Consider the following 15,602-nt stretch of genomic DNA (forward strand, 5'->3'; position numbering starts at 1 on the left):
GACCCCACTTCCACGCGACCAGTCCAGGTAAACCCCAGGCGCCTCCGACTCCCAGCAGGTCTACCACAGGGTCTCTACTGAGGGAGATCTTCAGCAGCCAGTCCATCGTGGTAAACACATAGGGCCTCATTACACGGAAGGCGGTGAGCCATGGCGCTATTAGCGCCATGGCTCATGCCGGTAAAATACCGGCACCGCCTTGGCGGAAAGGGGATTTACCGCCCCATTCCAAGGTTGGTGGGGCGGTAAATCCCCCTTCCGCCATTGCCCTTCCCCATTCCCATTTCTGCCCCATAGGGCTCTATGGGAATGGGGAAGGCGCTAATTACGGCACCGCAATTTTGCGGTGCCGTAATTAGCTCAGAGGTCCCTTAGCGGGTTGGTTTTTAACGCCTGCAAAAAGCAGGCGTTAAAGCACCAACCCGCTAAGGGACCTCGTAGTAAGACGGTAGGGATTTACCGGTACCGGTATTTTACCGGTACCGGTAAATCCCTACCGCCATCCGTGTAATGAGGCCCATAGTCCCAGTATTTACTCACCCACGTGCAGGTGAGTGCCCGTCCTCCCTCTCCGCCACCCCTTTCCTTCCTGTGAAGCCCAGATTCACTTGCCGGTTGCTTGGGACCAGATGCTGTCAACAAACCCTCTTAGCAGCTGCTCCTTCATCTTGAACGTCCAGGTAAGTGGTGGCTTTCCAACCCCTGGTCATGCCTGCCTGAATTACTGCCAAATATTGGTGGTATTTCAGCCAAAAACACAGCGCAGTTCCATCCACCAAAGAGGTTGAGGTACATGCATAAAGGTGATGCAAATCAAGGCACAGGTACACCAGATCCATACAGGAGGAGTATATAAGGCCTGCATCAAACACACAACCAAGCAACATGCAGCCACAAGTAGACGTTAATTATGGGAACCACTACTATTCATCCAGCTACAGCAGCATGTAAGACCTCTTCAGGGAAGGAGACAAGCTCTGCAAAGGAGCAGGAGACGTGTGCTGCGGAGGGCACCCATACCACTTGTCTGCCCATCCCCCTGGACACTAACAGACAACTAATTAGTGATTCTATCGTTTGGAACGTCACACCATCACAGACCTGCTCACCCTGATCCAGGCTGACCTCCAGAGTGCCATTGCAATCAGAACTGCCTGCCCCTCCCCCTTACTGAAGTGCGTGTCCATCATACACTTCAATGCCACGGGCGGATTCCAGCACACTGTGGGGACACTGCATGGGATGTCCCAGCCAAGCTTCTCACAGGTGCTGTAACAACTCCTAGATGCGCTCATGAGGCATGCACATGATCACATCTCCATGCCCACCACCCAGGCACAGGGGCACGCAGCAAAGACATGTTTCTAGACCGTTGCCCATTTCCCCAACACCATAGCGGCGTTGCATTGCACACATGTGGCATTGCGCCCCCTAGGCAATGGAGCAGGCAAACCGGAACAGGAAACAGTACCATTCCATGAATGTCCACATGACATGTGATGGAGACCTCAAAATCAGCCACTGCTGCGCCCGATACCCTGGAGCCACACATGATGCCATGATACTGAGGAACAGCACCCTATCAGCGTAAATGGACACACACAGATGACAGTTTACCTGACTTGTGGGTAAGCAGTAGTCAATCAGACAAAGACACATAATTGGGACTCACATAGGGAATGGAATGAGTTGTAATGTTACACAATTATGAGTCCCATGATGCTTCACCCATAAAGCACTGAACAGGCGATGAGCCATGACTGACTTTCCCCAGTACACATACTGACCTCAGGTGACTCGACAGGACATCCTGGCATATAAGTTAGCAGAATGCAATCAAGGCACCTGTCAAAGCCATTTCCTGACAAAGCATGGTCATAGTGCGGTACATGGCCTACCGTCATCTATATAGCAACAACTGCATCCGTGACATCAGCGCATAGACAATCACACGATGAATGATGTATCATACACCATGAATGACTGCGAGTGCACCCTGTAGGTTAATGCCCATCCACCGCAATGTGTGCAAGGTGCGTCATCCACATGCACAGATGAGCGCACATAGGCCAACATCACATCCGGCCCATATACATGTACCCCAACACAAAAACTGCCATGTCTCACACTGAACATTCATGTTTTCTAGGTGATGCAGGCTGTCCGCAGTTACCCTGGCCGATGAAACCTGTGAGGAACCCTGGGACACCACAGGAGGAAGCCTAAAATGTGGCCCAGAGGAAGACCAACTCCATTACCCACCCCACACCCTGATCCCCAACTCCATCACCACCCCACCCCAGCCCATGTGCTGCATGCTTGCGCTTCCTTTTGTCCCCCTTTTGCGCAGGCAGGGGATCATGGGACATGCAGCGCTGTAAGCGCCGGGGCAGCGTGCTTGCTAACGACCCCTCAGAAGGGGAAGAGGACAGTAAACTTTCTGACGCACTGCCCCAGAGGTGTGCCATTGTCACATTGATCCCCCTGGCAATGGTATCATGTGAGGCTGCTATATGTTTTGCTAGCCCCCTCACCTTCTGTCTGAGGAGGCTGTTGCTTGCATTGCTATGTACAGTACACCGGCACAGCCGATCAATAGATCTTGACACCCACCTTGCGGCCCCCCTGGATGACATCATGCATGACCTGTGAGCGTCCCAATTGCTCTTGTGAAATGGCACGCATTTCAGCCTGCTGTTCGTCCAGACTCTCCAAACGCTCCCAAAAGGCGTGCAATGTGGGGCCTGGCACTTGCTTAGGAGACTGTCATGGGCCCAGACCCACATTGTGGGATGCACGGACAGGCGGCTCTGCCTGGTCATCTGAGGACAGCGAGATGACAAGGGGGCGGGGGAGGACTGCATGGGTGAGAGGCTATGCAGGGGGGATGATTTGGGTGAGAATTGTCTCACGGGGGAATGATGTGGACTTGAGGCGGAAGAGGATGACTCTATTGACACAATTGCAGCGGGTGATGTGAGCTGGGCACATGGCTCGCTGTTGTCACCCCTCGGGCCAGTGTGTGGTTCACCTGTGTCCCCAGAGGTGGTGGGGAGTGCCCCTGTTATGGGTGGAGCTGCAGACTCCCTAATGGCATGACTAGGCCTTTAAATAATATCTGTTGTGCCAGTGGCCATGGAGGTGGCCAGCACTGTTGGCTGTGATCTTTTTCTTGGGGGGCCCACTCCCACTCCTGGCCGAGGCATGACTGGTGGCCTTAGTGGTGCCTGTTGGTGCTGGTGTTGATGATTTAATGGCAGCTTTAGAGGGTTCCTTGGTGTCTTGTGTGCCTATTGGGAGACATGAAAATGTGCGTCACTGGCTCGATGGAAATGTGCATTGTGAGTCATCATATACTGTTGCATGCTCTATGGGGTGACAGGGTGGTAGGCGTCCAGGGGGACATGCACCATGTGACTGGGAGTATGGTAGTCTACTGTATTGATTGAAGTGCGTGCATATGGTTGGTGTGGGGGACCTGCTAATTGTGTTGGAGTCATGGTGACATGAGGTTCTACATCATACTGGTCAGTTGGAGTGGTTGTTAGTCTGAGACACATGTCCTGTGATCTTGTTTGATGGATAGGCACTACGTGTTTGATACCATGCTTGCTGTGGTGTCTGTGCATGGTTGACCATGGTGCTGGTAAGGGGGGTTGTGATGTGAAATGCAGATGTGCATTAGTCCTTGTTACTTGCAGTTCAATGGTGGTACTTCCTCACGTCATGCTCTCGTCATCCTGGTTGGTTGGTATGTAAGCAGGATCACGGCTTCAATGACTCATGTTGATATGGCCTGCAGTGTCACATGGATGGATCATGCATCGTCAGGGTTGAAGTCGCATGGATGGTTGTTCTGCAGTGGGCCCATCATTCACACAGGTAATCACCAGGTTCTCCCTGGCTGCTGGCTACGGCCTCAGTTGATACCATGCCCTCCAAGCCCACCATGTGGAGGATGCCACTGACCATCTCCTCCTATGGGGTCAGCTGTAGGGGTTCAATGATTCCACCACCAGTGTCAGTCATCTCCCTACTGTGGATTTTCAGCAATGAGTCTGTAGAATCTGGACTTGAGGTTGTTCCACCTCTTTTTCATGTCCTCAGCATCACGTGATATATGGCCTACGGCCACCACCTTATCCCGGGAATCTGCACAGATGGCTTTTTTGTGCTGCTTACGATATTGTACTCCATAAAGTTCACCTGAGTGTGCCACCACCTGCTCTGCCAATACTGTGAGCTCTGGAGTTGTGGAGTCGTGGAGCAGAGTCAGTCTGCTACAGTCCCTTTCACTTTGCTGTTTGGAGGAGCTGCAGCGACGAGGATTTTTTGTCCTTTTTCCAAGTGGTTTTGCCTGTTTTGCCTGCCAGTGCTACTGTGCCTTTATCCAATGAGGAGTGGTTATTTAAACTGAAAACTCACGCGCAGCGCGGTGCGGAGTCATGGAGCAGAGTCAGTCTGCTACAGTCACTTTCACTTTGCTGTTTGGAGGAGCTGCAGCGACGAGGGTTTTTTGTCCTTTCTACAAGTGGTTTTGCCTGTTTTACCTGCCAGTGCTACTGTGCCTTTAACCAAGGAGGAGTGGTTATTTAAACAGAAAACTCACGCTGAGCGCAGCGCAGAGTCGTGGAGCAGAGTCAGTCTGCTAAAGTCCCTTTCACTTTGCTCTTTGGAGGAGCTGCAGCAATGAGGGTTTTTTGTCCTTTTTCCAAGTGGTTTTGCCTGTTTTGTCTGGCAGTGCTACTGTGCCTTTAACCAAGGAGGATTGGAGGAGTGGTTATTTAAACTGAAAACTTGCGCGGAGCACGGCGCGGAGTCGTGGAGCAAAGTCAGTCTGCTACAGTCCACTACGGGCCGTGGGAATCTGGCGTTTAGTCTCTAGTGTGATGACTGCAAATACGGGCCACCTCACTAGAAGAAAGACCCTACAACATCGACGAATGTTAAATCCATGGACTGCCATGAAAGCTGCCACGAGCACTAACCCTACTAAGGTAAGCGTGCGGACGGATGCCTGAGTTGGTTATGGGGTCTGAGAAAATCAAACATACTGTTCATGAACCCGCGATTGCTGCAGTGAATACAATGAGCGAGCTTGAGCTCACGTCTCTTCACGACAGCTCACTTACTTTGATTGCTAATGCCCACGATTCAGTTCCTAAATCATGGAATGAAGGCGAAGTCTTTGAAATGCCTGAAATGGCGCCCCCATCCTCGAATACCAGTGGACTTCTATCGCTAAATGGTTTGGTTGCAATCCCGCAAAACCATTTGCAGCCTTTATTTTCGCATGCCTCTGATAAAATGCCTGAGCAAACGTGTTTGCCTGTAACAAGTCCTGAAATTTTGGACATCTTTTACTCCCCGTTCGACGTAACAGACGTGGAGCTAATGGAAGCCATCAGCACGAAATATGTGAATATAAATGCGACCGACCGCTTGCATGAAATAACAAAATCATTTGCCAATCACGATGGCGAGACATGCTTGATTTCAGTTTGAGCCCTAAAACTGATTCAATAAACTGTGATAATAATTCAATCACCACCGCAAATGTTAGAAATTGTATTGGATAACTAAAAGTGTTAGAGGCTTTGCCCATTCAGGCAATGCCTATGTCTATGTTCAAGTCCTTGAAAACTGATATGGAGGCAAAAATGCTTGAGCCTAATATTGACCTAGTCCTAACCTGAAACATGTCAAGCCCGACTGAGGTAATTGTGAAGTTAATTGATGCAGTGACTGTCCAACCTTCACAAAAACCTGTTGGCTGGGACGTTCAACTTGGGTGTAATGAGGTAATAATACAAAACTTGATCGGAGTGTCACTACAAATGAACAAAGAGAATGAAATACAAGACGATGCAGAAGAAAAAAATGACAACCCTTGCCCGCTTAAAGCACCACGAGAAGCACGTCTGATTGCTCAATTAGCCAATGACTTCCTGTTGGTAAAGAAGACGCTGATAGCATCCCACGAACGAAGGCTACTCGACAAAAAACGTTCAGTGCTGTTGTCAAAATTACCTGAACGACATCTAATGGAAACATCCAAGAAACGAGCTCGGAGTAACCCTATGACGTTGGAAGTGAATCAAGTGAGCCCAATGCAGCCTTTAAGCTTGGAACTGGTCTTAGGCAATGGACAAAGTGCAAAGTTGTCTATGAACAACCTGAAGGACTTATCTTTGATCTCACAACAACACAAACATGTGTCGTCCAGTATACCACGAAATCACTCAGCAAAGGCCAAAACCTCACGGCTGGCTAAGACCAAACGAGTGAGTAAGCTTCACTGATCGATGATCAGTACTCAGATACTGTAACTAGCTTGCACTCTGGACTAGACGGCTCAGCTGGTCTGAATTCTAAACCAAGTCTTTCTGCTGCTGCATCGACTCAACTTTACAATAATGTTCTTGCAGCGTCTTCAATGGCTATGATTCCTCTTACAAAGCTTTATGAATCTCTCCATGAGGCACTCAAGGATCAGACAGCAATAATTTCAACTTTAACAGAAAAAATTGAAAAGCTAGAAATTTTTAACAACTTTCTCCAAAATCAGATCACCAGAGAAGCAGATTTAACAACACGCTGGCAAGAGCGCTTGAGTGATCTAGTCACGCGACATCATTGCCAGAATGACACTCCATGTTAGCACCATGGCTGCCTCCAAACCGGGCTCCTTTACCGAGTTCCTGGAATGGGGACTTTCCTGGTTATTACGACATAGGAGTAATTCCTCCTTGCAGGAACCATTCCCCATTCCCATTTGAGCCCCCATAGGGCTCAATGGGAATAGGGAGGGAGGTAATAACGGGCACATTACAAGTGACCCGTTATTGCCTCCCTCTTCCCCTCGCAGGACCCGGAAAAGACATCTGGTTTTACCAGACATCTGGTCCAGGTCCCGCAAAAGGAACCTTGTAGTCGGCGCTGACGGAATGAAGGGGGCTGGTCCTATACCGGCCCCCTTAATTCCGTGAGCGCAGAGTCGTAATGAGGCCCTTTGTCTGAAGGTTTGATGGAAGCAGTAAAATGGATGTGCCACAATGCGGATGTGGTCTCCCACAAATCTGTGTCTTTACTAACTATGGCAGATACAAATGACGGTTCTGCTATGACTACAAAGACTTTGGACGTGCCCACCAAGGTAATACAGCTACCTTCCATCATGACCTATCCAACGGGTGATCTGATAGCTCCAGTTCCTGCTTTGGTGCCTCAACAATGACATTCCGTTGCACGAAAAAATGTTTCCTCCTTGGTGTCTCAACTCTCAGACCAGATTCAAACTGCCTACACGAATACTGAACAAATTCCATCAAGTGACATTCGAAAGAATGCACCATGCGTGGAGGACTCATGTAAAGAAATTGACCGGTCTGCGGAGAAATCTGCCTCTGCGAAGACAAACTTAGCTTTGGGATGTTTTGCCCAGTGTCCTCTAGCCTCTTTTGGTATTTTCGTGGGTACTGCCAAATCACTCACCAACGATCAGATGTGTATGTCTCAGCTTACTCCAACGACAGTGAAGCCTCCAGAGACCACTACCTCTAATGAGGAAAAATGACCCAGAATAACAAAAGGTAAAACCAAAGTAAAGAAATGTATGAGAAATCTAACATCACCGAAGAAACTTGGGCTGTTTAAGTGCGCAGAATTGACGAAAGTTTGCGAGTCTAAATCAATCACCATAAAATTCCCTGCTGATACACCACAGTCTCGATCAGCGCCTTTGCCAAACAAACAGAGAAGAGTTGATTCAGATATTGGAAGTGCCGCAAGTTCCTCCATTGTATCAGAAATAAATCTCTGTGATTTATCAACGTATTCTCACCAAGGAGACGTACTTGATGGCACTGAAAATAGTGCTCAAGAAAATCTGCAGCACAACAAAAATTCTTTGCCTGGGGAGCCGAGATTGGTAGGACATGTCTTGCCTAATGACCAAGTCTTGGCACCTCAATTTGAAAAGTCAAATAAGAGTCACCGAGAGACAATTGATTCCAATTCAGTTCAACTGTCATGATGGAATCCAAAATTTACCTTAACTCAAAAAAGTAAAAAGGTACGTTCATCTAAATTCTACAGTCTCACCAACAAGGCAAATTGGGAAACTACGTCTTCAAAATATCCAAACAGCTGACAATGATGTCAATTTGAATTGAAATAATGTAATTAAGTTATTTAAATGTATCCCTTCTCTACGGACCATTTTATCCGATGATATCAAGATTTGTAGAACATCCAACAGTGCAAACTGCTGTTCAAGTCTTACTACACATTGCTTCTGCCTCAATCTGCAATACAATTTTGAAAGCTAACGAAGAGTTGCTTGCCTTTGGATTCAACATAATGCTCAAACCCACGGCAATGACAAACTCTGACAGAGGTCAAACCGCAAAGCCCCTTGATGAGAAAGATGCAACACAGAGACGCGAAGAGTTACGTAAATCACTCACTTATTCATCAAAAAGGGCCCAACAAAAAGGACAAAACCGCCAAAGCTCTTCACAACTCATGTTCAAATCAGGCCCCCACCAAAAACGGCAATAGCCATGACCTAAAGTGCGTGAGTCCCTGTGTGAGTTCCTATCTTGAAACACAAGAGGGTTCATGAACCTATTCAATGATTTTGACATTGAATTAGAAAAGGTTTTCGTAATCTGCCTCCAAGAAACGTGGCTATGTGAAGTCCCGGCAAGAGACTGCTTTTCAACTTTCCTGAATCCAGCAGTAAAAAAACAAAAAGGCCGCACTTACTCGGGTCTTGTGACGCTTGTAAAAATAAATCCCTGGTGGTCGACGTTAGAAATTTACAACCCAAATCCATTTGTTCAGGGAATCATGTTACATACAATGCATTCAGAAATGGCGGAGCGCAAACACTTGCTGATTATTAATGGATATTGGAATCCTCAAAAAATCAGCACTTTGTCATTCATAAACATGACCACTCACTTCATGGATAATGCCCTAATAGCTTTCAAAAATCTATCCATTGTCTGTTGTGGCGATCTGAACTGCACTTGCTTTAAATTCGACACAGACTGAAATTTAAATGTACCCTTACATGACAACGAGGTTGCCACAGAAGGTCAGGTCTGGATGACAGTATTAGCAAATCGTAACGGCCAAATGGTAAACGGGAATGCGAGAGGCGATCAGCCGCTGACATCTACTTGGCAACGTGCAGATTCCCAAAAAAATCTAGATTATTTTTGGGCATCCTGAAATTTGGCCAAAAATACACTGAACCTGAATGTCCGTAAGATGGAAAATAGCGATCACGAGCTACTGGGACTTACCTGTATGATGGAATGGTCAAACCCAGAAAAACATTATGAACTTCCACTATCAGTAAATGCTGGTGAAAACTGCCTCTGTATTAACGGGGTGCAAATTCAAAATCTAAGTCAAAGGCTATTTAAACAAAATGAGGCACAGTTAGTCAACTATGCCCCGCTGTTGAGAGACTTTAAAACATCCAGTTTCGTCACATTCAATGGGGGTTTCTCATAAGCATCTGTCTAGTAACATACTTCGAGTTGCAAATAGAACCATGCGTCGAGATGTAAGACAGATGAAAAAAAATCTTGGTGCCGTTAATACAACAGAAGAAGTGAGCAAGGAAATTAAACAGTGACGACAATCTTACAGAAACTGGCTAAAATCTCATAAAATCATCATTCAACAAAATTGAGCGGAAGAAATGATGAAAGTTTTGGTGACCAAAAATACTCACCAAATGTGGGCCATTTTAAACGCAGGAGACTCGCGATGTCCTCCCTCACTTTCCAACAAAATTAACGGTGCCAAATGGGGGCTGCATTTCACCCAAATATATCGGAAACCCCCAACCGAACCATGTGATACATTTGTGACTAATGGCGTGAGCTGGGACGTCCAAATTGCATCGTCTGACATCGATAGTGCAATCAGGAAGCTGAAGAACTCTCATGCTGCTGGCCCTGATATGATCACCAATGTGATGTTCAAAAAACATGCTTTGCAATGGGCAGATTTCATCAAAGACTTGTTTATGACGCTCTGTATGACAAAACAGATACCCGAATCGTGGCACGAGGCAATAGTAGTTCCAATTTAGAAGAAAGGCAATCGGGCTGAACCTACCAACTATCGCCCGATTGCCTTACTTGACACTATCGGAAAGATCTTTGGCTCATTTCTGTGGCAGAAACTGGCACATTGGGCATGTCATGCAATGATTCCGGATATTCGCCAAACCGGTTTCACAGCAGGAGTAGGAGTTGAAGTAAACCTGCTCATTTTGAACATATTAAAGCTTGAAACCCTAAAGTCGAAGAAAATATTGTATCTAGCATTCATAGACATGCGCCAAGCCTTTGATAAAGTAAATCGTGGATTGCTTTGACAGAAATTGATGAAGAGGAACTGTGCTTTATCTATCCTAGAACCGGCGAAAGCTCTTCATACCGGTACATCGATTTGGGTATGACTAAACAACCAAGGAGACCTATCTGACAAAATTCCAACAAACAGAGGTGTCAAACAAAGGTGCCCCTTGGCGGTCGAATTGTTTAAGCTTTTCATCTCAGATTTGGCCAAGTATTTGGACCAGGCCCACTGTTTTTCTCCCAAACTCAAAAACAGCCCTATCAAATGCATAAGACATGCGGGCGACATTGTTTTAATTGACCGCACGGAGATTGGATAACAACCGCTACTAAATACATTAAATGAGTATTTGAATTACAACGATGCCGAACTAAATACAGAAAAAACTAAAATAATGATTATCTGGTCTTTAGGGACCTGGAAAGATAAAGCTTTCAAGTGGAAAATTGACAAGGAAATCCTGAGCCCAGTGAATTGCATTTGTTATCTTGGAGTTATGTTTAACACTTCCCTAAACGAGCATCACTGGAGACAGGACTTAGTAGATCGAATGACACAATTTGGAATTCAAGGTGCTAAGATTAACCAAGAGTATGGGAAATTCAGTTTATTACCAGTGATTATATTCTACTTGCAAAAGGTAGTTCCCGCCATTACTTTTGGTGCTGAAGCCGGATGGAATCTGGACTTTCAATACTGGCACACACTCGAAGCAAAATTTTGGCGACGTGTGCTGAGCTTGCCATTTAATACATTGCTGTGTGCTGTAAATGTTTTCAATAAAAACATTGAATACCCCAAAACATGGTGTTTAAACGATGCCATAATGTGGTGTCGTACACATTGAGAAAGCTTATCTTCTTCTAACTGTAATATGGATGATGTCTCCCTTCTTAACAGGATGGAGGCATTCATATACTTTATGAAAATAGCTGTTTAACTGAGTTCCTCTGGCGATACCTCTTGTTTGTTGCGTGACCTGTACTGTAGCCCAAGGTGTGAGTCCTGGAGCCCAGAAGATGCCAACCCAAGGACAGAGCAAGCGGAGGCCATGATGAATTTGTAACTCGCCCAAGATCCTTCCTGACAACACAGCTCTGCTCCAATACTGAGTGCACAGAACAAGAATCTGCCAGAGAAAGAACAGGGGACCAGCCATACTGCAAGCCCCTGGAAATATGTGACCACAAGAAGCCTTTCTGCTGTCCCAGTGCATACATGGCATGAAGAAATGGGGAACAGGACTCCACAGGGACTGACAACCGCCAATGTCCAAAACCTGAGGTCGCTAAAGACATATACAATGATGGATAACTATGGAGAACAACCCCAAATTAGCCTTTGATCCTTGAAGGATTGCATCTCCTAGCTGAACGATCTTCACTGGAACTTCTCTGCGTTCCTCCATCTTCAGAGGCTCCAAAACCAAATTGACTGATTGAAGAATGTCTAATAGCTACCCAGATACTGCAGCGGAACCCTGCAGCCATTGACCTCTCATCTTCCTTGGACCAGTCTGTTGACCGGTCACAGTCTGAAATGACTGTTGATGCAGAGCCAAGAGGATCCCACCACTCGCTTCACCTTTGGAAAGGCTCAAGTGATCCCGAAGCAAGTTTGCAACTCTCATGTTAGGCCTGTAGCTAACATTGGGGAACCACACAGCATCAGGGCCAGTGGCCACCTTAGCCAATCAGAAGGTATTCCACACTTTTGCTGAATATATATTAGCAAAATGTGTTACCTCTTTTTTGTATGGGCAAGGTATATAGAGGAGGGGATGGGGCTTTGGCGTGGGGTTTCCCTCCACCCCCTCCTGCTTTCTGTGGTAAATAAAAGAGGCACTAACGGCGAAAAGAAATTCCACGAATTTACCACTCGGCAAGATAAAATCAGCATAGCCTCATAGATCCAATCTGAAGCCTGACCATCTCCCCAACTATTTCCTTTAGGAGGCTACACCACAAAGTCCTGCGGTTGATATTATGACATTACTGGTAACCCTTCCTGACAGAGTAAAGACTAAAGACCTAGCCTCTTAAAGACTTGTGCTTTGCTATGCTGATTTCTTTTTACTGTATGTGAAATTGCGTGTTGGAACTTTAGTGTGCACTTGATAAAGTTATTGTATGCAACAAAATCAGGAGCCCATGTGCATATTTGTCTGAATCGTGTCAGGACTCTTGGCAGGCTGTCAATATTACCACCTGGGGCAGAGACTCTGACCAATCAGGTGAGCAGGAACGCAGGTGGAATCCAATAATCTGTGTTCTCTCTCAGTCACCTGTGCCTCCCTCTGGTTCACCATGTTCTTTCTGTCAGCCGATGCCCCAGGGCTCTTTCATCCCCTTAATTCCCCCACATAGAAGTCCCCCACCCAAACAACTTTTGAAAATATTCTAAAAATAAAAAAAATTGATTGTACACCATAACACTTGTACATATAAGGTCATGCCACAGTAATACATGGCTAGACTGGCTGCACCAAAATGCTATTGTAGCCATGTAATAACAGAGGTCATGCCTACTTTATTAAACAAAAGAAATATAAAATGTCATGCCACAGTATTAAGTGACGAGACTGACTGTACCAAAATGCTATTCTAGCTGCATAACACGTATGCCGATGAAAAAGCAAGTGCGCACATAAGCCCCCTACTCTTGGATGTGAAAGTACACACATGGTTGTTATAAGTTGGCTCGCATCCGTGGGGACGGGGCTGATGTGAGCATTTGATTTTGCTAAGGCAGCTGGCTGATGGAAGTCTTGAAAGGAGCAGCTTTAAGGTTTCACTGAGTTTGTGTAAGTAACTGTTTCTGCACAAACACTGTAAAACCTCAATGCCGCCAGTTTCAAGAAAGGCTTCTCTCCTCACCTGTGTGTGCAGGTGCAAACTTACTTGTGTGGGGGCATCTAACTTCTTTACACATTCCAATGAGATGGTGAAGCTGCAATGTTAAAAGCAGTTAACTCTTCCCTTTACCTCTGATAGCACCCACTTAAGGACTGCTGTGAAAGTGAGCTATCTCCTGTCCCCTCTCTACGCTTCTAATCACTCCCCTGGCATGCAAGTGCTAACCCCACATCACGAATTGAATTGCCTAAAAATGTATGCATATGAAAGCAGGTGCTAACAGTGAAATGCTTTATGTTAGTAATTGCAGGGCATGTGTTCACAGGGAAGACCAGGCACTGTTTAATATCTGTGTACTGTTCCGTCCTGCCACGCATGGCTCTGTAGGTCAGCCAGGTCGAGTCAACATAGCCCAAAATGTGAGTGGGGTGGGCTAGATCAGCTCAATGGTGTTGGGCCACTGCCTCGTGCCTCCCAGCCATGGCCAATATGACCCTTATGGAATGTAAAGCATTCTGCCACATCTCCCCCAGAACCACTTGTTTACTGTACAATAGTTAGTGCGTGGACACTCACGCCTATTTTGGACGGTGCATAAGAGGTAAGAGGATTGTGAATGGAGGATAGCACAGGGGCAACGTGCTGGTCTTGGAAGCAATACCACGCAGAGCAACAGATGTATGCATCCTGGATTTGCGCTTAGAAACCTAACTTGTATCAGTATTAAGCGCGTTATAAGAAACCAATAAATAAAATAGGAGCACCTACCTTCTCGGGTGTTTGTGTAGGGGCACCTGCCTTCTCGGGTGTCTGTGTAGGGGCACCTGCCTTCTAGGGTGTCTGTGTAGGGGCACCTGCCTTCTCGGGTGTCTGTGTAGGGGCACCTGCCTTCTAGGGTGTCTGTGTGTAGCCTCTACCATCATCAAGGGCAGCCAATCGTTAATGACAATGATAACCAGGCGGCGACATGTTCAATGTTTAGGTAGCCTTACTCATGTGTTTCTGGCACTGTGGTCATTGATTTGTTTTGGTCTAGTGACACATGCAATAGATATTACATGTTTATTTGTAACTTCTGCATAATGAAATAGACGATTTGTAGTGGCGTGCCGAGATGTGGAAAGCAGAAATGAGTTCCTATCTCTTTTTGCAGGCTTCTTTGGAAAGGCACTTGGAGGGCCTATTGCTCCAGCCCAGGCGGCTCCTGTCAGAGTTGCGTCAGATCAACTCCCAGCAGTTTCACCTTGCTATGAGATATCTCTTTAGCGGAAGAAGGGTGCAGTTTGTAAGTATTTCCACCTTGAGAAGTTGGTTTAGCATCAGGGCTGTCTAACCTGTGGCTCTCCAGATGTTTTGCACGACAACTCCCACGGTCCCTCCCCATTGACTAGGCTGGTACACTGGTGGGATTTGTAGTGCAAAACATCTGGAGTGTCAAATGTTGCACATCCATGGTTTAGCTCAATAGTCGTAGAAAAGAAGGCCGGTGTTGGTGAGTAGTCAAGGCAACATCTGTGCGAGCCTGGGAAATGACTGACTGGCAGACCGTTGATTTTCATGGGTAAGCCGTTGTCTCTGCCCAAATTACGCAACCTACAAGCTTTGCTCCATCCCAGCCTCAGCACAGGTGCTGACATCCGACAGTTGTAAAGAGCTGTCATGAAATTACAGCGAGAGAATCAAGAAGGGGAGAGAGAGAGCTTGCAAGAGCAGCAGAGAGAGAAAAATAGAAAGCAAGAGTGGGAGAGAGAGAGAAAGAGGGAGAGAGAGAAGGAGAGAGAGAGCTAGCAAGACACACAGAGAGCTAGCAAGCAGGAGTGGGAGAGAGGAGGAGAGACAGAAGGAGGACGAAGGAGAGAGAGAGCTAGCAAGAGAAATAGCTAGAAAGCAAGAGTGAGAGAGAGATGGGAAGCAAGAGTGGGAGAGAGAGAAAAATAGCAAGCAAGAGTGGGAGAGAGATAAAGAGGGAGAGAGGGAGAGAAGGAGAGGGAGAGCTAGCAAGAGACACAGAGAGCTAGAAAGCAGGAGTGGGAGAGAGAAAAGGGGAGACAGAAGGGGAGGACGAAGGAGAGAGAACTAGCAAGAAAAATAGAGAGCTAGAAAGCAAGAGAGAGAGATGGGAAGCAAGAGTGCGGGAGAGTGGGAAAGAGGGAGCTAGCAAGAGAAGCAGAGAGAAAGCAAGAGCGGGAGAGAGAAAGAGTGAGAGAGAGACAGAGAGAGAGATGGGAAGCAGGAGTGGGGGCGAGTGAGAAAGAGAGACCTAGCAAGAAAAGCAGAAAGAAAAATAGAAAGAAAGAGTGGGAGAGACAGAGAAAGCGAGGCAGGGAGATAGGGGGAGAGAGAGCTAGCAAGAGAAACAGA

At 46.7% G+C, this 15,602-nt stretch overlaps 1 protein-coding gene across 1 annotated transcript in view; it reads left to right on the plus strand.

The window, feature by feature from the left end:
• LOC138567883 (otoancorin-like) overlaps positions 1-15,602 on the plus strand; it is a 119,437-nt gene that overhangs the window by 99,632 nt on the left and 4,203 nt on the right. Inside the window, exon 6 of the mRNA XM_069646380.1 lies at positions 14,395-14,526. Within this exon, the coding sequence (XP_069502481.1) occupies positions 14,395-14,526 (132 nt within the window). The remainder of the gene's footprint in view (positions 1-14,394; positions 14,527-15,602) is intronic.

This window comes from Ambystoma mexicanum, chromosome 2p, assembly GCF_040938575.1.
Source record: "Ambystoma mexicanum isolate Mex_15411 chromosome 2p, UKY_AmexF1_1, whole genome shotgun sequence".
Taxonomy (NCBI): domain Eukaryota; kingdom Metazoa; phylum Chordata; class Amphibia; order Caudata; family Ambystomatidae; genus Ambystoma; species Ambystoma mexicanum.